The sequence below is a fragment of the Mixophyes fleayi genome, chromosome 8 (genome assembly GCF_038048845.1).
Source record: "Mixophyes fleayi isolate aMixFle1 chromosome 8, aMixFle1.hap1, whole genome shotgun sequence".
Lineage (NCBI taxonomy): Eukaryota > Metazoa > Chordata > Amphibia > Anura > Limnodynastidae > Mixophyes > Mixophyes fleayi.
In genome coordinates, this window is record NC_134409.1 from 139,234,212 (window position 1) to 139,259,073 (window position 24,862).

The following is a 24,862-nucleotide window of genomic DNA, read 5'->3' on the forward strand; positions in this document are numbered from 1 at the left end:
CGCGGGGGGATGGTCTGCCACATATTTTCTCCAAGAGGGGGGTTCCCAAATCTTTCTCCTATTCTACATGAGTGTCAGGCTGGGGGTGCTGTGGAACGAGAACAGAGTGATAGAGAGGGGAAATTGCCCCCTTTAAGTCAAATTATAAATGCACATGTGTTGAAACTGAGAAAGGCGCAAGGGAGGTGTGGGCTTTGGGGCGGCCGGGATGAAGTGGCGAATTTGGAGATATTGAGTTTCACGTATGGCATGTGGTGCTCGTCACGTAGGTCAGAGGATGGTCTGGAGGCAGAAATGTGAGATCACTGCAGCCTTCTACTCCACGGCCACGTCAGCCTCCCGTCCAGGACAGAATAGAGGTTGGTCTCCGATTGGATTGGGGGAGGGGAGCGATCCGACAGGCGGAGAAGAGTAATGTCTTTAAGAAAGTAAGTTTCTTCTTTTTGGAGCACCTCCACTTAGCAATTTCCTGCATATAAACGTCTATGCGAGGATATTTTTACAGTAATTGACAACTTATAGGGCCATCAGAATTATGTGGCTGCCAAATTAAAACAAGGATATAAACACTGCCTGGTGATCATAGCCCAGGAGGATTGGGCAGCAGCGTGGGACCAGCTATAGCTACAAATCCAGAATTACTTCATGTAACATGTTTCACATAAACCTAAACAGGTCAGGTTATAAGTTTGTATTATCAGATATAAAGAGATTTATACACAATGCTCAATGCTGGTGCCTTAGTCCAACATAATAGAACAGTAATATATAAGTTAATTATTTTAATATTAATTTGTGGAACACGTTTGCTGGGTGTGCGGCTGTGGAAACATAATTACAGGTGTTGCAAATTAATTTCCAGAATCTGATCGATTGCTTATTTGAAAGCTGTAATTACCGAGTGATTTTAAAGTTCCCGTTAGGACAATGGTTTTCAGGCAGAATCTATGGATACTTCAGCCAGTTCATATTTAACAAAGTCTAAGGAAGTGAAGTATACTCCAAAAATCAGAGGCATTACCAGATAATGGGGGGGGGGTATTTTGTATAAAGTTACAGATCTAGATAGAGGCACTAGATCTAATCATTGTTTATTTAAATAGCACCAATTATATTAGGCAGCAGTGTATGGAGAAAATGTATCCAGGCCCTGCCTCATTGGAGCTTACAGTCTAAATTCCCTAACACACACACAGGACAGGGAGGAAGGTGTGATTGGGGGGATGTGGGGTCAGTATATAGGACAGATTACAGTCTAAATTCCCTAATACCAAACACACACTAGGGTTCATTTTAATAGCCAATTAACATACTATGTTTTTTGACTATGGGAGGAAACTGAGCCCACGCAACATGAGAACATACAAACTCTACACAACTAGGGCCCCTGGTCAGAGTCAAACTCATGACCTCAAGCAGCAATGCCAACTACTGTGCCACCCAGCTTCTGTATACAAATCTATACAATCACACCCAATAAGAGGGACACAGTAGAAGTGGATCTATTGCATTGAATATATTAATGTGATCTAAGTACAGACTTCCACCCAAGTCCAGGACTGATCAGCAGATAGTGGGGAGGGGGGGGGGACATTTTCTTACTTTGTTTTTTTACATTTTGTTTTCTGGTTAACTATTATTTTCCCCCTCACTTCCTTATCACGGTTACCTTTATATAGCATATGCTTAGACTACTGCCACTATTACAGGAGAAACAGGTTCACCCCTCCTGATTGCACAATTTGTATGTTTGCACAAGTTAAACAATGGGGGGTGGGATGTGGGGGGGGGGGGGGACAAGGAAAAAATGTGTCCTCCGCCTAAGTTATAGAAAGGTAAGTGGCTCTCAAGAACCTGCCGATTTACTTAAGCACAATCAAGAACATTTAACACGTGGCTTGTTGACAGCATCCATATAATCTTAGATTAACCAGGTATTGAAAGAGATGCGTCATATCGAAACTGTACGTGTTCCGTGGCTGCCTCGGAAGGCGCGTTATACACATGGAAGCACGTATTACAGAAACCATTACAGCATCTCAATCAATCATCTTCTAGGATTCCAGGCAATTACTGGTGACTGATCATTAGGAATGTTTGATACTTAGGTCATAATCGCTGACATTGTTGTTTGACGGTTGGCTTTTGTTATCTTTCCCATGACTGCTGCTTGATTAAAGCTTATGAAACCACACTTAGCCTTGTATTACTTAATAGTATTTAATGTCAGCCCGAAGGCTGAGATCAATGGCCAAATTGAACCAGTTATTAGAATCCTTCTGAACACATTGACCAATATGCAAAATAACGACCCTATCACTTGCAATAGGATCAGTATCGGGCATCAGACGCAGGCGGCTTTACCAGGTCACTGGGCGACTCTCGGCGGCGGCTTTACCAGGTCACTGGGCGACTCTCGGCGGCGGCTTTACCAGGTCACTGGGCTCCTCATGGCGGCGGCTTTACCAGGTCACTGGGCTCCTCATGGCGGCGGCTTTACCAGGTCACTGGGCGTCTCACGGCGACGGCGCGTAGACGGCTTTATTTCCTTCTCTGTTCCATGCTCTGCTAAATATCAGTTGTTTTTCTCCCTCCAAACGCAATTCTTTTGCCCCCATGTATAACAATGGCGCAGATAAGCATCGGTCCATCTCCAGATGTAAAGGGACGGGAATGGAGGAACACTTTATACGCTCCTGAATATTGGTCTGTGTTGCAGGAAATATGGCTGTATTAGACCCTGGTTACTGCAAACGTTTCCAGTGGTTGGGGTGAGTTTTTGTCCTTAGATGGGTGAAGCAATGGAACGATCACACATACGATGAGTCGTTGTCCACAGGAATCGGTCTTTCCATGCTGGCGACATAGCTGGAAATTTTACACTGTATCCAAAATAGTTTTACTTCCAAACATTACTGATTGCAAACAAATGTGTCCCCTTAGCACAATAGAATTGTAATTCTTGGTGAATCTTTATTTGGGTGTTACAATTTGGTAAAACTGAACAGTTATTCTACTATTTTCATGGCAAATAAATTTCACTCTCCGGACGGGACTTTACTTATGGATAAAATATTAGTTCGACGTCTATGTGGCTGAAGACGTGACGTACACCAATCAGCCTCGCAACTTCCAGGATCTGCTGCCAATGTCTTGGTGCCAGATACAACAGGACACCCTCAGAGGTCTTGTGGAGTCCATGCCCTGACAGGTCAGAGCTGTTTTGACAGAACGAGGGGGAGCTACATAATATTAGGCAGTTTTAATGTTGTGGCTGATCGGTGTACGTCAGAGATCAGCAGCTTCTATATCATCCCACCACCAATAGGGAATAACAAGGCAAGCGGTACGTAAAAACAAAGTATTTTTTATTTATTTTGTATAGAAAATACAGAGCTAGGGTGAAATAATTTGATTTCCAAGGTAGACTCTGGTCTTTGATAATGCTTTTGTCTGGAATGTAAACCATCTCCAGGAACCGTCTGGGATGACATCAGCAGCGTTGAAACATCTGGCAGTTAGCATTAGATGGAAGCAGAACCAGGAAACCGTTCTATCCGTTTGGGCCAATTTCTCATGGGTATTGTATGACTCCAGAGCTGCCGACACCTTGGATGATAAACTTCTTCTGTTTGAGTCTTAACCAATTTCTCGAAAAGTAACACTAGATGCCTGTTGCCCAATTCCAAAGGTAAAAACAGTAACGTAATTACACAGGCAGCTAATAACAGCACTACATAAAGAGTATAAAAGTCATTAAATACTCCTAATTGCATCACTTCTGCTTCATTGTATCCAGATTGATTCAAGCGGCTGAGATCACGGCAGTGGCATTGGGTGTATGTAAGCAAAACGTAACCTGTAACCCCTAGTACATCAAAACGTGGAACATTGGAAGGATAGCCACGAAATCTATGCGCAAGGGAAGATGGTCACCAGGGCTCACATCATTCTGGCGAAGACAAAAGCAAAATGTTAGAAATAAAAGAAGAAAAAAAAGGACAGGAAGAATTATCCGGACCATATCCGTGTAACAAGCCACAACTAAAGAGGATGAGGAGGGAGGGTCCCCGGGGCCCTAACACCCACTCAATTTGTCTTGAAAGAATCACGGAGGTTTCCGTCCTTTATACAGGTCCATCCTGGCAATATGTGGAAGGCCCAGACTAGGAGGTAAATCGCCTGTTTAACTGTCCTCTCCGTTCTCACCAGGCCCTTTAATCAGACGCTTCTGTCCTCGTTTCCCTGCAGGTCCTTTGGGTTTGGCAAAAGCCTGTTTGAAGGCGTGTTGTTTGGGGTGGACTTCGTCATAGAGAAACTCGGAAGTAAGTTCAGACCCTTCCTCAATTTCAACCTGAGAAAGAAAAACACATTTGTATTAATATAGGATCCATCATGGTGTAAATACTGAGCACTGTTCTGTTCTAATATATTCTGCCGAATCTGTTCTATAGGGACACACAAACCTATAGTGAGGGCAACATATGGAATAACTATGACCCTGATCTATAGGGACAGTGCATCCTATAGTGAAGGCAACATATGGAATAACTATGACCCTGATCTATAAGGACAGTGCATCCTATAGTGAGGGCAACGTATGGAATAACTATGACCCTGATCTATAGGGACAGTGCATCCTATAGTGAGGGCAACATATGGAATAACTATGACCCTGATCTATAAGGACAGTGCATCCTATAGTGAGAGCAACGTATGGAATAACTATGACCCTGATCTATAGGGACAGTGCATCCTATAGTGAGGGCAACGTATGGAATAACTATGACCCTGATCTATAAGGACAGTGCATCCTATAGTGAGGGCAACGTATGGAATAACTATGACCCTGATCTATAAGGACAGTGCATCCTATAGTGAGGGCAACGTATGGAATAACTATGACCCTGATCTATAAGGACAGTGCATCCTATAGTGAGGGCAACATATGGAATAACTATGACCCTGATCTATAGGGACAGTGCATCCTATAGTGAGGGCAACGTACGTTTTTCTACTCTGTTAAAGAATCAGCAGAAGAATAAACATTCCAGTTTTTACGCCCACGTTGGCTGCAGGAGCCGTCTGGTCTACTCTGGACACTGCTCGTTCTAAGGACCAGCAAATCAACCAGTAAAACATCCAAAATCAGGATGGCTAATCCCTATTGTCGGGGTGATCAGCTGACCCACGAATGGTTCCATCAGCCCAGGACCTGCATGTGATCAGGCTAATGACCTTACTACACGCCGTGGACGCAGCACTAGCCCGGCTAGACCACCACAGACACAGAAGAGGTTTCAAACAATCAAAGTGCACAAAACCCATTATACCGGCTGTCGAGAACATATATGTCCAAAACAGAGAATGCGAGGACCCAGGAGGAGCAGAACTTTTTTCTTTATTTCAATATTCTGTTTACTTTTAATACTTAATTCTATAGACTCTGAAGTATCCAGTGTAGCATTGTCCTGTTCCAGCCACCCACTGACTGGGAGCAGACAAGCATAAGGCAGCCTGAAAGCTGGAGAACGGCGTCCAGGGCACAAGACGTAATAACAGGTGATGCAGAACACATGCAGGAGGTACGGACAAGAAGGTACAGGCAGGAATACAAGGAGGGCTCTGCTTGTGAGAGCTTACGATCTAGAGGGAAGGGGCTGACACGAGAGGGTGTGGGGAGGTGTAAGGCGATGGGGTAGTTGGCTTCGATGGGATTTTAGAGAGCGGCTGAAGCACTGGAAGCTGGTGGATAGTCTGACTGTACATGGGACTGAGTTCTATAGATGCGGGGCAGCACGGGAGAAGTCGTGGAGGTGACGTGATCATGAGCGGGGAGGTGAGGCCTCGGTCATTGGCAGAGCAGAGAGGGTTGGGAAGCAGTGTGGAGAGAGATGAGAGTAAAGATCTAGGCTGAGGGCTTTGTAGATGAGAAGTCTGAAATGCATTATACGGGGAACAGGGAACCAGTGCAGCGATTGGCACAGATGGGAGGAGGAAGCAGTGCGGCCAGAGGAAAATCAGTCTAGCGGCAGCGGTGAAGATGGATTGGAGAGGTGAGCGGCGGGTTAGAGGGAGGCCAGACAGGAGGTGGTTGCAGTAGTCTAGGCGAATGGTAATGGAAGTGTGGCTAAGAGGTTTGGTCTAGGGTAAGGAAGGGCGATGTTTCAAAAGTTGAAGCGAGAGGTTTGGAAGGAGATTAGGATGAGAATGACAACCAGGTAGAGGACATGAGAAACAGAGGACAGCGTTGTGTTGTCACCGTTGAGGGAGAGGTGGAGAGAAGGAAGAACGGCTCTTGAAGTGTTGAGTTTGAGAAAGTGCTGGAGGAGATGGCGGAGGGACAGCTGGACACACGAGAGAGGAGGGAAAGGGAGAGGTCAGGGGAGGATCAGAGGAAAGGACTTGTTACCTTCTTTGCAATGTCCAGCTGGAAATCCTGCTCCACAGACTCCAGAAGTCGGTTCTTGCAGCTGGAGTACAGCATGCGCTCCTTTATACCACATTTGTAGCCCGGCATGGAGTAGATGAAGACTGGAAATAAGTAGAGACTCAGTCATTCCAAACATCACAGCTTTATGAAGGCAGAAATATCGACTCATTGGGTAAATGCACTGACAATGACAGATTTGCTTTAGGCCCAGGTTCAAATCCCATTGTAGGTTCCTTGGAAAAATCACTTGTCTCAGGGGGAGGGGGGGCAAAAATACATAACATGCTCGACTGCCTTGAAAACCCGTTTGTACAGAGCCAAGTAAAACTATATCTGCTTGGAATACAGAGGAGAAGAGCCCCCTTATTAATCTTACACAGATGTCGCATTATACCTGGTCTGCGCTCCTCACTCAGAGACATATGAATCCATTTAACAATAGGGATTAAAACCTGGCGATTAGGACAAGTTCTATGGTGGGTTTCTGTTGTGGAGCATGTAAACAAGGGCTTGGGGGCATTTAATGCATCCATAGGTTCATGGAATTGTATATATTTCACTCCAGGTGATAAATGTATTTAAACAGCGCTTTTTGCAACTCGCTGATATTCGGCGACTTTGACAGCAATGTGTTTAAAGGCAAATCTTGAGAAACTGCCCAGAAAATCAGGACAAGAATCTTACCCACAGACTCCAGGTAGTCTCCTTCATGGGAGTGTTTGTAGAGGAAGAAATGGTAGCGGGCTGTGTCCTTGGGGACCCTCGACGGCAGGTCTTGGATATCCGTGTGCTTTGTATGTACTAGATCAATGGTCTCCTTCTCTAGATCCAGTTTCTAAATAACAAGAGGGGGCAATTATCAGCTAAGACAGAGCAAATATGGTTTAGATCAGTCACTGACTAATTGTGAGGCTGACTACACACAAACGTAAGGCACGATGAGACAGGACATCATTAGCGCAGCCAGGCTGAATTTACCGGTCGTCCTGACCCACATCTTATGAGTTCCCATCAGTTAGTGATCGGGATCTGCAGTCTCTTGACTTGTGGCCAAATATGTCTAACATAGACCTAGCTGGCAGTCAATACAGACGCTTATATGGGCACATTTGGGGATTCAAACATTCGGGGATGTCTGACCAGACCTGGAAGTCCAAAAATTACAGGAAGCAGGAAAAGGGACGACCTGAGGATCGCCCATAGCTAGTACAGAGGGATGACACAACTATGTAACAGACAGTTACCTTCCCGGTCTACGCACAATTCAGTAAAGGAAAATATTGCGGTTAGTATCTTAATATCTAACCGGAATATGGTATCATACACAAACGTACAGCATTCCAGACAGGCCTCATATTGTTCTCCCTGATCTGTCACGTCATTGTGCTGTGGACCCCCGGTGACAGACAGCCTCGGAGGGGCTTCCCCCTTTACCCTCTGCCACGGGCAGTCCTGCATACTGCAGATACCGAGGACACCCTGATATTTGGGGGTTCCCTCAGCAACCACTGTTACCTCCTGCTGGGCCCTCCACGGGTTAGTCCGTGTCTGTGTGCTGAAGTAGAAGAAATGTTTTATGGGGTCGTCTACTATAAATATAAATTAGACTAAATCCCCCCCCTCACTCAACAACAGTACTTTGGTGGTGCCCACGATCATTTGCTGTATTTAGTACATTCTCACTACTTACATATAACCAGGACCTCTACCGTTCCCTTCAGGGCTGCCGGGGTCTCTCCCTAGCAGGGAGCCTCTGACGCAGCACCTCTTAGGCTTTAAGTGACACTTTGTATTTCCCGTAATCCCCAATAATAAAATACAGCTGTACTGAGATCAGTGCAGAATTCTATTCACAGTCTAATCCTCATCACTGGAAATAGTGACACCTGCAGGCTGTAGACATGTACTGCAGGCTGTACGAACATCACGACAAATGATAATATATAAGTACTTTTTATAAATAATTATGCTGAAGAGCTTAACTATATTAAAGACTACACAACATATGTCAATGTGACCTTCTAACAATGTATAATGTGGATGCTGTGTGACCTACCAGCTGTATGTAGTTGATCTTCTTCTGCTTCAATAGCTGAACGGCCTCCTCGGCCTCTGGTCTTAGAGGAAAGAACAGACCTTGCAGAGTCTGCTGCTTGCTCTCCACGCTGATCTCCGTTTTTACCTGGGGAAGAGACACCAGATGTCAGGGAAGGAGCGGACACCCCCAGACCCCCCCTTCCCCCCACAGTCACGGACCACGGTTCATCGTGCCTCTCACCTCGTTTATCTTGATTTGCTGCAGTTCCCTCTCGGCAGCAGTGAGTGGCGCTGGAGCAGCGCAGGACGACACATGTCTTTGGTACCCGCTAAGGGCAATGTCTTCCTGCCACACAGGAGGGTACAATTACTTCAAGGAAACAGCGATCTGTCTTTATAACCACAACTGACTATATGTAGCTACATGTCCAAACTGGGCTTATGATCATCATCATCATCATCACCATTTATTTATATAGCGCCACAGATTCCGCAGCGCTGTACAGAGAACTCATTCACATCAGTTTCTGCCCCATGGAGCTTACAGTCTAAATTCCCTAACATACACAGACAGAGCGAGAGAGAGACTAAGGTCAATTTTGATAGCAGCCAATTAACCTACCAGTATGTTTTGTTTTTTTTTGGAGTGTGGGAGGAAACCGGAGCACCCGGAGGAAACCCACGCAAACACGGGGAGAACATACAAACTCCACACAGATAAGGCCATGGTTGGGAATTGAACTCATGACCCCAGTTCTGTAAGGCAGAAGTGATCTCTTTACTATAGTTTTATTATCATTTATATGGGGGCAAAAGTGGGGTCATGAGTTTGATTCTTGACCAGGGGCTTATCTGTGTGGAGTTTGTATGTTCTCCATGTTTCCTCCCACACGCTAGCTTAAGTAACACTACTGTGTGTGTTGGGGAATATAGACTGTAAGCTCAAATGGGGCAGGGACTGATGTGAACGACCACAGCTCAGTGTAATCGATAGTGCTCTATAAATAAACAATAATATATGGTGCCAACATATTCCACAGCGTCATACAATCAGAGACAATACTGACCTCCTCTCACTAACCGGAATATGGAACTATTGTGTTCCTATGACAGCCACATACAGGAATATTTAAGACGAGGCTGAGAATTTAGCGGATCTTTTATTGCATTCGTCTACAGCTCGTTAGCCTACTCTGTGATGTAATTATGGACGCAGTATTGAGTATTAAATCAAACCCTAAACACATACAATTTTGATGTCATCCAGGCTTGGTGGTTAGAAGAAAACATCTTAACACACAGTGCCACTAAATAACCCGTAACATGTTTTCAATATGATCAGAAATCAGACTGACCTTTAGTGTTCCAAACAATTCATCCTTAATGTGCCCACCTCCGAACTCTTTCTTGACGGTCGCCCTTGTTGCCGCGTACAACATCTTCAGCCGCACCTGTCAGCAGGACACAGAGCGCTTAGATTAGGATCAGTCACAGACGGACAGACTCGCTCTGCTGCAGAACCCATGTCGGGTAATCTCTCAAAGGTCAACACCGCTCCGTACAATCTCATGTGGTCACTGCGCAATTCCCAATAAAGAGTCTACAACTAAACTGAAGTACTAGATGACCCTAGTTTCCCATTGCATTTATTTAATGTAAATATTAAAGGACGAATTTATAAAACAACATATTGGGCTTCACTATGTTTCTATGATGCTGCTAGTAAGTCTGGTTGCAGCGCTCACCATTCAGTAGAGATGCCATTGTTTCACTTCCCCATAATCCCTTTAACTCCTCCCAGAGATTTCCTGTCAATCTTATTGAGATGTAATAATCCTCTCATAATACAACAGCCTATGGGGGTGACCTAGTGCCAAGGGATGTGTGTGGCGACATTGGGGACAAAGTATGACATCATTAGGAGTGTGTCCAGGTACTGAAGGGACCCAAAAATATAACAAAGGGTGGAAGAAACACATCTCTGGAGTGTGCACAGAGGTAGAACATAAAACGTTGTCTAGTATCTGCATTCACTGTGCTAGAAAATTAGACAAAGAAAATGCCTGAATGTACAGTCTCTTTAATTATTCTAATTTACTATTCAGGAGGAATTAGGAGTCCTCCAATCAGTTCGCATTACTCTAGCATGTGTCACCTCTTCTGCTACATAGTAAGATTAGAGGCTTGTAATATATGAGGCCCGTTAAAGATGTAGACTTCAGCGCAACGCCTTCACCTTGTGCCTATCAGACCACCACTGCGCTGCTACTTGGGAGTTGGTCATACAAGGATAAACCATAAAGGGACAGATTTATATCCCGAGGTCTGTTAGGTCTGTTAGATATGTTAGAAAGAGGCCTGGTATTGGATAACAGGAATAAACATGTGACTAAGGAAAACAAGGACTCTTGCGTCATACCGGAGAATGATCAGGTGACCATGACAAGAAGAGCCATTCATATCCCTGAGCGTTCTGGCTGTCAAGACGGTACAGGATATAACATGGCTGAGTCTCCTCCAGCAGAGGGAGGACCAGGGTATCGTAGTCTTGGTCCCAGGTCAGTCTCAGCTCCTTGTGAGCTCCCAACACCAGCTGCTCTGCAGACCAGAAGGACAGAAACAATGAATCCAGTGTATTTCATCATCATATCACCTACCCACAGCATCGCTCCCTATATACCGACCGCACTTCCCCCAATCACACCATCGCCCCCTATATAGCGACCCCACATCCCCCAATCACACCATCATCCCCTATATAGCGACCGCACATCCCCCAATCACACCATTGTCCACTATATACCGACCCCACATCCCCCAATCACACCATCGCCCCCTATATACCGACCCCACATCCCCCAATCACACCATCGCCCCCTATATACCGACCCCACATCCCCCAATCACACCATCATCCCCTATATACCGACCCCACATCCCCCAATCACACCATTGTCCCCTATATACCGACCCCACATCCCCCAATCACACCATCGCCCCCTATATACCGACCCCACATCCCCCAATCACACCATCGCCCCCTATATACCGACCCCACATCCCCCAATCACACCATCGCCCCCTATATACCGACCCCACATCCCCCAATCACACCATCGTCCCCTATATAGCGACCCCACATCCCCCAATCACACCATCGTCCCCTATATAGCGACCGCACGTCCCCCAATCACACCATTGTCCCCTATATACCGACCCCACATCCCCCAATCACACCATCGCCCCCTATATACCGACCCCACATCCCCCAATCACACCATTGCCCCCTATATACCGACCCCACATCCCCCAATCACACCATCGCCCCCTATATACCGACCCCACATCCCCCAATCACACCATCATCCCCTATATAGTGACCCCACATCCCCCAATCACACCATCGTCCCCTATATACCGACCCCACATCCCCCAATCACACCATCGTCCCCTATATAGCGACCGCACATCCCCCAATCACACCATCGCCCCCTATATACCGACCCCACATCCCCCAATCACACCATCGCCCCCTATATACCGACCCCACATCCCCCAATCACACCATCGCCCCCTATATACCGACCCCACATCCCCCAATCACACCATCATCCCCTATATACCGACCCCACATCCCCCAATCACACCATCGTCCCCTATATACCGACCCCACATCCCCCAATCACACCATCGTCCCCTATATACCGACCCCACATCCCCCAATCACACCATCGTCCCCTATATACCGACCCCACATCCCCCAATCACACCATCGTCTCCTATATACCGACCCCACATCCCCCAATCACACCATCGTCCCCTATATACCGACCCCACATCCCCCAATCACACCATCGCCCCCTATATAGCGACCCCACATGCCCCAATCACACCATCATCCCCTATATAGCGACCCCACATCCCCCAATCACACCATCGCCCCCTATATAGCGACCCCACATGCCCCAATCACAACATCATCCCCTATATAGCGACCCCACATCCCCCAATCACACCATCGCCCCCTATATAGCGACCCCACATGCCCCAATCACACCATCACCCCCTATATATCGACCCCACATCCCCCAATCACACCATCGTCCCCTTTATAGCGACCGCACATCCCCCAATCACACCATCGTCCCCTATATACTGACCCCACATCCCCCAATCACACCATTGTCCCCTATATACCGACCCCACATCCCCCAATCACACCATTGTCCCCTATATACCGACCCCACATCCCCCAATCACACCATCGTCCCCTATATACCGACCCCACATCCCCCAATCACACCATCGCCCCCTATATACCGACCCCACATCCCCCAATCACACCATCGCCCCCTATATACCGACCCCACATCCCCCAATCACACCATCATCCCCTATATAGCGACCCCACATCCCCCAATCACACCATCGCCCCCTATATACCGACCCCACATCCCCCAATCACACCATCATCCCCTATATAGCGACGAACATCCCCCAATCACACCATCGCCCCCTATATACTGACCCCACATCCCCCAATCACACCATCACCCACTATATACTGACCCCACATCCCCCAATCACACTATCGTCCCCTATATACCGACCCCACATCCCCCAATCACACCATCATCCCCTATATAGCGACCGCACATCCCCCAATCACACCATCATCCCCTATATACTGACCCCACATCCCCCAATCACACCATCGCCCCCTATATACCGACCCCACATGCCCCAATCACACCATCGCCCCCTATATACCGACCCCACATGCCCCAATCACACCATCGTCCCCTATATACCGACCGCACATCCCCCAATCACACCATCGTCCCCTATATACCAACCGCACATCCCCCAGTCACACCATTGTCCCCTATATACCGACCCCACATCCCCCAATCACACCATCGTCCCCTATATACCAACCGCACATCCCCCAATCACACCATCGTCCCCTATATACCAACCGCACATCCCCCAGTCACACCATTGTCCCCTATATACCGACCCCACATCCCCCAATCACACCATCGTCCCCTATATACCAACCACACATCCCCCAATCACACCATCGTCCCCTATATACCAACCACACATCCCCCAATCACACCATCGTCCCCTATATAGCGACCGCACATCCCCCAATCACACCATCGCCCCCTATATACCGACCCCACATCCCCCAATCACACCATCGTCCCCTATATACCAACCGCACATCCCCCAATCACACCATCATCCCCTATATAGCGACCGCACATCCCCCAATCACACCATCGCCCCCTATATACCGACCCCACATCCCCCAATCACACCATCGTCCCCTATATACCGACCCCACATCCCCCAGTCACACCATCGTCCCCTATATACCAACCGCACATCCCCCAATCACACCATTGTCCCCTATATACCGACCCCACATCCCCCAGGCACACCTTGCTCGGCCTGTTCTTATACATCCACTGCTAAGATGGGTAAAAATACATGATAATAAAGTGCATTTTATTAAATAGCTTTTATAACATTTTCCACACATTTTTAAAACAGAATTTCAAAGGTAAGAACACAATAGTAGGAATGAGACCACGACTTTTATTTGACCTATTTTAATGGGATTTTCGTGTGTGTATTAACATGTGAAAACACAATAAAAGTGCAGTATGATGTGAACGAGCCCTCCGTGCAGAGTATCCGATAAACCTCATATCATAAAAACAGAAACAAACATACTGTAACTTATTTTTGTATCAGTTCCATTTTTTGATATTTTTAAAATTGTAGCAGAGGCTGATAAACCTCCGACATAGAAAATAAAGTGATGATTATCCCCATTTAGAGATTTATGACAGACACTTCCGGTCACTGAACCCCTGTAGTGCCAACAACATGTGACAGCGATCAGCTGGATGTAAATCTAATATGGGCGCAGATATTGGCCAACCTCCCCCTCCCGAGCTGGGTATATATCATATTAGTTTATACCAGAGCAGTGACAGCCCTGTGTCTCTATGTAACATTGGCCAATGTGTTTATCTCTCTCAGCTATTCTAAGCTCGCACATTCCAGACGGCCTCCAAAACATTTTCCATGACCTGGTTCTTGGCTCTGCTTTGTAGCCAGTCCCCCCCGGCTCTTATTTACCCCAGTAACAGACCTGTAGTGTTCTGCCCCCCCCGCCACGCTGTCTTACCACGGTCTGAGATGAATGTGGGTCACGTATCGCCTGTCCACGAGAGGTAGGTGCTCCCTATGAGAGGTAGGTGCTCCCTATGAGAGGTAGGTGCTCCCTATGAGAGGTAGGTGCTCCCTACGAGGTAGGTGCTCCCTACGAGAGGTAGGTGCTCCCTACGAGAGGTAGGTGCTCCCTATGAGAGGTAGGTGCTCCCTACGAGAGGTAGGTGCTCCCTACGAGAGGTAGGTGCTCCCTACGAGAGGTAGGTGCTCCCTATGAGAGGTAGGTGCTCCCTAACAGGTCAGGTTTTCAGGAATCCTTTAATCACACACAGCAGAGGTCATGTGATGGGGTCAGTGTGCTCCCTTTCCCTTAGAGGTGTTGGATGACCCTGGGATACGGCACGTCGGTGATAAGTCCTTGTCTGTGTGCCCTGCAGTGACTCTGAAAGCGAAGCCAGGTGTCCACAGGTCAGCTGCTGTCCCAGCAGTAAACACATGTACACACCAAAGGCTCACAGACACTAGCTGCTGCAGGTAGCAGTGGTCCAAGTGGAAAGTTAGAAATAGTGGTATGAAAACTGTAATGGAAGTGACTGGAATGTGAGGTTTACAATGGAGGCAGTAGGAGAAGGGGCGATATATATCGTACACCCCCCACTCGGACCTCTGGGTAGAACCATCTACACCTTATGGCCGGCAGGAAAAGTGAAATATGTAGATTTTAGTTTCCATTTACATGAGACGCAGATCGTTCTCCTACATAATAACTGTTCCCCGAAGTCATCAGCAAGACAAGGACATGATGCAGGCACCAGACAAATTGTGGCTACGCCAATGGCTGATGAACTACAAGTCCCAGCACACTCTGCAAGATTCAGCTTGCTCGTACTTGTAGTTCCACAGCTGGACAGTCTCTGTTTCCCGTCACCTCTTCTACAGGACACACTTTTACTACCTAGGTCGACCTATAATTTTACATTTCTGTTACAAATGTTCGGGTGTTGTCAGAAAGGAAACATGAGAGATTAGTGGGTAATAGGAATGTGGAGCAAGAATGTAACAAGTTAAATATAAGTTACATTGGGTTATGACAGAATATTATTATGGATGGAATAAGTATCTGTTATGCGGCATCGCACATTATCACTGGAAGATAGATTTTTATCTTTGAATATAATAGTTACATTAAGTGAAAAACAATTGGGCTATTTAGTAACCATCTTGTTACTTGTTACACAATCAGTAGCATTTTTTTCCTATTTGAAAGGTTTAATTGTTTTATCACTAAAAACCTCTAATTATATATATATAAGCATTCAGTATACTTGTGAAGATGGTGAAGCGTCTCTATATATAATCATGGAGATTATCTATGTTACTCACTTGGGATAACATTACATATTTTATGTTAAATTTAATTAAATACTCTAAATTTCTTAGGTTCAAATACTCAAATATATACGTTACCATATAATGTTATTTCTTAGCTTTGGTGCTTATAAGGCAGTTATCAGCCTGTTTAATGTCATATACTTTCCAAAACCTATTAATAAATATATATACCAAGGTTTCACATCCCCCAATTTCCCCGCGCCCTCTCCATCCATCCGAAGCCACAACTCACCATCTTCGATGACCACTTTTATGAGCCGGATAGATCCATTCCGAGCCTTCGCAAAGAAATCCTTCAGTTCCGGTGTTGCTACAAGAAGTAAGAACATGCCGGTCACTCAGCTGTACAACGTGGCTACAGAAGAAGCCTCGGAGCAGGGACTGGAGGGGAAACTTTCAAGACGTCTGCTGAGGATCAGCGACACATAGGGAATAACTGGATGAGGACATGTGCTAAACTGGATCACAATCCTGACAGCAAAACCTCCCAAAAATAGCCCACAGCCTGTCTGGAAGGGAGGGGGGCTAGTGACAGCCTCGTTTAATACTCAGCTTTCCTTTGAAGAGGGAATAAATAGGAGATGAAGAGGGAAATGTTTGTGTAGTGTCACCTAAGGGGCAGAGGGCAACGTGTAAAACAGACGGTAATTGCCAAGACTCCCTTTATTAATGCCACCTTACAGATACCATCCCGGCATTTAAACACCTCACATTAATGACATTGGGGTTCTGTACATGGAAATTGTCTATGACTCATAGAAGGTGACCCTGGGCACAGGCACTTGTAATAACTTATGACACATCATCATCAGCTATTTATATAGCGCCACTAATTCCGCAGCGCTGTACAAAGAACTCACATCAGTCCCTGTCCCATAGGAGCTTACAATCTAAATTCCCTAACATACACACACAGACAGACAGAGACTAGGGTCAATTTGATAGCAGCCCATTAACCTTCAGGTATGTTTTTGGAGTATCGGAGGAAACTCACGCAAACACGGGGAGAACATAAAAACTCCACATAGATAAGGGCATGGTCGGGAATCGAACTCAGGACCCCAGTGCTGTAAGGCAGAAGTGCTAACCACTAAGACACCCACCCTGCAAATCCCTCCCTTTATGTCTGTACAACCTACACAGAGACCTCTAAACAACACGCTGCAAATCCCACACTAACTAGAGGCCGTGGACAGGTAACAAGGTCGGATGATAAACAGACAAGGTCAACACTGTGACAACATACTGCAGATTATAAAATATACACACAAAATATCCTAAAGAGGAAGTAAATCCATTATTTGACATTAATATATAGAAGGCGGCTGTTATTACAGAGATAAATAATAGACATGAAATAACTGGAGCATTCATGCAAAGCTAGATGTATCCAATGTCTGTCACTTGTCCACAGTCGGTTGACATTGTAGGAGGGAGGAGCTTCTGTACCAGAACAGACACAGACACACTGATAGACTGTCAGCCTTGTTTTGAAAACATGCAGTGTGTGGATTGGTGGATTCATAGTAACTGAAATTACGGTAATTTCAGCTTATTTTACTTTATAACAGAGCTGAAGGGGAACACTAACGTAGGTAAGACCGACCAAAATATTTTCCCTTCATGGGTCATATACGAACATTTCAGGTTTGGCGTTTAGTGGTCCTTTAACAAACGCAGACTCTCAAGTACTGGTGTCTGCATACAAATGGTTTGTAGCAATGTCATGATGTTATTCATCTGTGTCTTTTACAGAATAACTACTCTCTACCGCAGACTAAAAGAGAAGAAACTGCTTCAGAGTTCTTAATGAGTTTTAAAATGATAAATTATATTAGTGGGACACATGAACTAATAGTAGTATTATGATTATGGGCTGTTATAGGATAACATCAGCTATTGCAAAATACGGTTACAAATCTTGAATTATATCAATAGCTTTACAAGATGCTTCAGTACTGGCGTAAAACCCTGATGTGGCTTTATACCTTATATATATATGAAACAAAAGACGACTTATAAGGAATATAGCGCAGGTTACAGAGATGTACCACACATGAACATAACTGGATAAAATACAATATTTCTCCATTTGTCTGTTCTCTGTCCTATAGTAAATCAAGCGGGCTCCGCAAAGAACACAATAACATAGCGAAAGTGCCTGTAAAAGCTTTGGGTTTTACCCCAGGGCAATAAAACTGATCTTCCTGATGATATAACAGCGTGGCTGAAGGAACATAGAGAGGAGAAGCTGGTATATATTAAACACTGACAAGCTGCATACAACACAGGACGTGGGTGAGATAGATGTGTAATAACTGAACACTATGGAGCCTCCGTTACATCATCTGATGCAAGTACGAATCATTTACTTTATAAATAGCAACTCTGTCGTGCAGCAAACATCCCACATGATCCTCCAGCAACGTGAGCGCTGGTAACTGGAAAACACTTCTTAGTAAGTTATTTAGAATTTTAGAAGCTTTAAGAGCCCATTTCACAGTTTATATCAGACAATTAGTCTCTCTCCAGCTTTAGTGGAACTACATCTCCCAGCATGCACTGCCAGATGCTGTGAGCTAAATAGGCTGGCAGAGCACTCTGGGACTTGTAGTTCCACAATGGTCAGAGAACCAAGCTCTGCTATACTTCAGTATATTTCCACAGATAGAAACATTGTAAAGAGGAAAATTTGAATAAAATACTAAATAACATCAAAATAGTGGTGAGCATTGCTACCTCACTGCACTGGGGTCATGGGTTCAACTCCGACCAGGGCCCTATCTGTGTGGAGTTTGTATGTTCTCCCCATGTCCATTTCAACCCATAGTCCAAAAACAGACTGGTAGGTTATTTGGCCACAGATATAACTATCTCTAGTGTGTGTGGTAGAGAAGTTAGATTGTAAGCTCCAATGGGCGAGGACCGAGCTATATATTCACCTCGGCGTCAATGCCTAGTGTTATTATCAGGTGGATGACGTCCATGTAAGGACGTATTTCCAGCGTGTTCTGCCTCCACATGTAATAATCTGACACCGACTTCTGACACGTTATTAACGTGTTCCGTCACCTACACGGCAGAGGCAGCAAATCTTTGGGATGAACCATTATTTTCCTGAACGCAACCAATTAATACACCAAGAACCATTGACATTACCGAGGCACGAGTCACAAAGTGCCTCATGTCTCAGTGACGTCACTAGCTCCTAGTGGATTGACAGCCCCCATATTGGTTCAGTACAATAACCGGCCGACGCCAACGTGTGGAGGAAACTCAAGATTATTATTACAGGTTTTTCAACAAACCCCTATGACTAAAATATGTGTTTCTGCGACATTTACCTCATGAAATGATCACTGATGAAATCACCAAACGAGTTTCCCACATACAGGACGGAGCCGACACAGTGATCACAACACGGAGTCTTATTGCTGTAGAAGCAGAGACATTATATCCTGGTGATTGTGTAGCAGCTGTTAGTATAAAGCATCGCAGAGGTGATGAAACAGCCGCTGGGAGATGTATTGTACATAATCACGTTACCTCACATAGTGATCCCAGCGATACACAAACCATCCTGTGATAAGGACTCGGATTACCAGTAATCATCACTACGGCACCTGACCAAATACTGTCCTAGTAAATGTAGTCACATGGATTGTATCTATCAATGTAATACCAGGGGGGTAACGAGGGTCTGCAGGGGGCTCACAATGGAACATACAGAATATCAGACATATCCGATACCCATCCTCCATATAATACCAGTACTGACAACCCTATATTACCCCAGTACCAATACCCCTATATCAGTCACATGTACCAATATACCCACATTACACCAGGAGCCATAACCCCACACACTATACCAGTACCCCTATATCAGTCACATGTACCCATATACCACAACTACACCAGGAGCCAAAACCCCACACACTATACCAGTACCAATAGCCCTCACAAAGCAGCCAGGGTTTGCATTACTACAGCTACACAGAGCTGGTGCAGGTCCCGATAGTGGTTCATTCGATATGTCAGCGCCCGCAGGTCACATTGTCTTCACTACCAATGATATTTCAGTCACCAGCCTTCATGTTTTCCATAGACATTTCCACTAGGCCACTGTTAGCAGCACAGTGGCTCAGTGGTTAGCACTTCTGCCTCACAGCACTGGGGTCATGAGTTCGATTCCTGACCACGGCCTTATCTGTGTGGAGTTTGTATGTTCTCCCTGTGTTTACATGGGTTTCCTCCGGGTGCTCCAGTTTCCTCCCACACTCCAAAAACATACTGGCAGGTTAATTGGCTGCTATCAAAAATTGACCCTAGTCGCGCTCTCTCTCTCTGTCTGTCTATGTCTGTGTGGGTGTCTATATTAGGGGATTTAGACTGTAAGCTCCAATGGGGCACAGACTGATGTGAATGAGATGGCACCGGACAATGTGCTGATCTGATCCTGGATGACTGATACCAACCAATGCCAGGGATCCTCAGCTATAGGTGTGAGGAGTAATATGGGAATACCCCCTGACCCACTGGGCACAAATACCAGATCCCAACCTAAGTCACAATCACGCTTCTCAACGGCACCCTCACTAGATTGTAAGCTCCAGAAGCAGGGTCCTCTCTACCCTTATTAAATATATTGTGCTCTGTATGTAGCATTTCCCGTCAGCGGCTAATTTTAGTGACAAAGGGAAGAGGGACTTGTGCAATACACAGGGTTTGTGATGTAGCTGAATTACATGCAGATAACTGAAGTGAAAGTCAATGTCCAGCATGACAGATATTACATACTGCACAGAGTGTGAGTACCGGCCCTAGCTAGCACTCGGTCTGATCCATTCCCACCACACTGGCAGGACAACAGGGATCATGACAAATAACTGCTGAAGTCACCGGCTGTAGGGAAGCGTCAATGACCACTAAGATATAAATACACATATAAGAGACATAACGATGACTAAACGTGTTAATATCTGCTAATCTCTGCCGGGACGGTGCTCCATTACTTCTACAGCTATATTTGGATCTGCATCCAACAGATGTGGGACATATGGACAAGAGCAATCTGCCCACGTTATTATACAACAGGACCCAGCTCTAAGCCTCTGTAACGTCCGGTATGATATTAATATGCACAGAAAAGGTTCAGAAAAACACATGAAATTACGCTGCACAAACCAACAGCTTAAGCTGAACTAAGATGATCAAAGTCTTTGGGGAACACGGTCTCTAAGTCGGGGCCTGTAGGACAGACTCAGACAGAGCGTTCTACTTAGATCTGGGTTAAACTATATATCAAAGGGCTGAAATCAAATAGGAAACGACAAGAGGTTCTAAAGAAGCAACAATTAGGCAGAATGAAAGGATGAGGGTTCAAACTAGGGACGTTGGACTACAAACATCTTTGCTTCCTTCAGCTGCTGAAACTAAGTGGATATAGGGCACAGTTGCCAATATTTAGACTCTATTGAGAAATGTGTGTCCCCGTGAGTGCAGGCTCACACCCTACACTCGTGTGTGTTTTGGCAGAACGGATTGGCCAGCAGTATCTGCCAGAGGAATAGAGCGTAATCTCGTCCCAAAGTGACAAGTTTCAGCATGTCCCAGTGGCCAGAGTATCAGGCAGCAACACAAAGAGAAAACTATGTAACGTACGTTGTGTGCTCCAGTGAATAACCGCATTCACACATGGCAAGTACCAAAACAGTTGTGCAATTAGAAGTAGGCAGCCTGGGGAGAGCATGCTGGGATCTGTAGTTATACCACCTTCTATACAAGAATGTGGCATTTAAACATTACATTATAATGGGGAGATGTAAGTTTCAGAAAGCAGAGTTGGGAAAAATACAACGTTCTAAACCCAAAATCTGGACGCAATATACTCAGCGAGTCCCCATGTCACATTATAGCATTTATCTCTTAATATGCTGTATAAATGATTTCCCAGCACTGTCCTCTGACCTGCGGCTCACACAGCCGTCCTGACGATATGTCCTATGGTGTCATTTAAGATCAAAATGGTTAAGATTTCATCCGTCTCCCAGAACATATAATCATTTTACTTTTATCACAATACTGTAACGTAGAAGCTGCGTCTGATTGGCTGCTGGCGGCTATTGTCCTATCAGATCACTCGCTCACTACTTGGCTGAATTAATTGGCACAGATAGTTGAAATCCCTGGGGAAGAACATTCACCCACCTGGTACATGGAGACAAGATGTAAAATGAGGAGGGGGGGGGGGGGCTTTCCTAAAATTAGCACCTCTTAATTCAGGTCGGTCATTAAAAATAAAATAAAAAAAATACAATATCCTATGTGGCAGGTTGGCAAAAGATTGGAAGCCACAGCCATGTACTGCACTCACCCCCGTCACCAGCCAGCAATCCCCCTGTAATCTCTGCAGCAGTGTAGACACAGCAAGTCACTGCACGTGTGCAGGTATAGAGAGCATATCAGTGCTCGTGTGACACGTGCTCTGTGCATACACTGCTCATGGGTCGGCACAAGTCCTGGGGCACCCTACGCATTGCCCTCCCCCCCCTCGGATGTGGCACCTCCACACCAACTGCTTATTACCTCAGCAGGGGCAGCAAGCGGTGCTCCTCAGACCGGGAGCGTGTGAGGATCAGCAGCTTCACATGCAAGAAACTGCGGCTGCTTCTCCTATGTGTGCGAGGACCCTGGGGGACATTAATTACACTGGATGAGGATTATTATTACGTCACTCAGCCAATGTTGTAGACACCCCCTTACCACAAGCCCCCTAGGTTCACCTAACATTAGCGTCAGCCCCGTGTGCAGGTAAAAAGAACTCATCACTGCTCGTCTGGTACATGCTCAGCGCTTACACTGCTGCTGTCTGCAGCTAAAGAGAGTGTATAGAAAGGTTCCGCCTGACACTAATAAGTGGGCACATTATTACTCATACATATGTTCATTTAAACTATATACACACTATGGCCACAGGAGAGAGGGGATTACAGGTCTGCTGGGTAAAATATGACCAAGATCTATGACACAGCCGAACCCTTGCACTGGTCCCCTCTGCGGGTTACCGAAATTATATATATATATATATACACACACATATACACATACATGCACACTAGGGACAAGCCACTTAACCCCACTTGATACCAGGGCCTGTATTTTGGGTCCCTGGCTGTAATGTAATGGCTCCCCCATCTCTCTGGCCCCTGGTTTGGGGACCCTCCCTCTCTCACTGTCTCTAGCCCCTGGCTGTGGGGACACCCCTCACTCTCTCTGGCCCCTGGCTGTGGGGTCCTTCCTCTCTCACTCTCTCTGGCCCCTGGCTGTGGGGTCCTTCCTCTCTCACTCTCTCTGGCCCCTGGCTGTGGGGAAACCCCTCACTCTCTCTGGCCCCTGGCTGTGGAGACCCTCCCTCTCTCTGGCCCCTGGCTGTGGGGTCCCTCCCTCTCACACTCTCTCTCTGGCCCCTGGCTGTGGGGTCCCTCCCTCTCACACTCTCTCTCTGGCCCCTGGCTGTGGGGAAACCCCTCACTCTCTCTGGCCCCTGGCTGTGGAGACCCTCCCTCTCTCACTCTCTCTGGCCCCTGGCTTTGGGGCCCCTCCCTCTCTAGCCCCTGGCTGTGGGGTCCCTCCCTCTCACGCTCTCTCTCTGGCCCCTGGCTGTGGGGACACCCCTCTCTCTGGCCCCTGGCTGTGGGGACACCCCTCTCTCTGGCCCCTGGCTGTGGGGTCCCTCCCTCTCACACTTTCTCTCTGGCCCCTGGCTGTGGGGACACCTCCCTCCCTCTCTCTCTCAGGTGACCCGGGCAGGGGGTACGTACCGTGGATGCCGGTCTGGTGCGCCATGCTGTGACAGCCGGGATCAGGGAGCGGCTCACACTGGCTGCGATGTGGGGGCGGGGCCGGTTGCTCGGGGGGCGGGGCTACACGGGGAGTGCGGCGAGAGAATCTTTTACTAAAAAAGCCATTTCAGAGGCGTCGCCGCGCGGCCTGCTGGGAGCCGAGGAGCATGCCGGGAGATGTAGTCCTCGGGCTGCAGGCAGGAAACCACGTGCTCCTGCAAAGAGCATGCTGGGGCTTATAGTTCCACAATAGCTGATACCAGAGATGTGGTTGTTAGTATCACAGTCTTACTATGGACAGAGAACATGTGACATAGGGTGCAACCTGCTAGTTACAGGGCATGCTGGTACTTGTAGTTCAGCTGCAGTCACAGGTAGGACACAGCACCAGCCCTCCCCCCCCCCCTATTGCTGGATGTGAGGCCAACAAGACACAGATCATCTTTATACCAATAAATGGCAGGAATTAGATCTAATGTGCAAAAACAGAAATACTGGTCTGATGGTCAGTGCTGGAAATACAGGGACACAAATCTCCAGAGACCTTGTTTTATACCTAGGTCTGTCCTTGCAGTTAGTTGGCAGCCATGTAATACACACAATCACTGCACATTTAATTTACTGTGGTCTGAGCACCTTATTGTATTCAATCTTCAGCCACAGCTCCCAGGAGTTATCAGGTCTCCCTCCTATTTCAGATTACTCCCAGGAATCCTATAAGGCTGTGGACTATAATACCTCTACCTGAAACCCCGTTAAGAATGGCTGGTTTTAAAATATCAGACGTTTAATGGGTTCATAACTGCACTGATACATCTATTAGTATATAAGGAATAACCAGACTATGGAGACGTTCCTTCTGGATGGGTCAGTTTGTCGTTAAGACGTATTTACGTTTCTTACTTCTTTTGCCCTCTGTACAGCCGTCTGCTAAAGGACAGAAAACACACAAGAGCCGAAAGCGATG

At 46.4% G+C, this 24,862-nt stretch overlaps 1 protein-coding gene across 1 annotated transcript; it reads right to left on the reverse strand.

Annotated features, from left to right (window-relative positions):
* Positions 1 to 3,351: 3,351 nt before the first annotated feature.
* On the reverse strand, positions 3,352 to 23,984 carry TWF2 (twinfilin actin binding protein 2). Its single transcript, XM_075183796.1, has 9 exons — positions 23,875 to 23,984; positions 16,284 to 16,361; positions 10,890 to 11,068; positions 9,826 to 9,921; positions 8,712 to 8,816; positions 8,490 to 8,615; positions 7,118 to 7,268; positions 6,413 to 6,534; positions 3,352 to 4,354 (listed from the first exon to the last, which is right to left on the reverse strand). Exons 1-9 carry the CDS (start codon positions 23,897 to 23,899, stop codon positions 4,187 to 4,189), a joined length of 1,050 nt encoding a protein of 349 aa, XP_075039897.1. The 5' UTR covers positions 23,900 to 23,984; the 3' UTR covers positions 3,352 to 4,186.
* Positions 23,985 to 24,862: the final 878 nt, after the last annotated feature.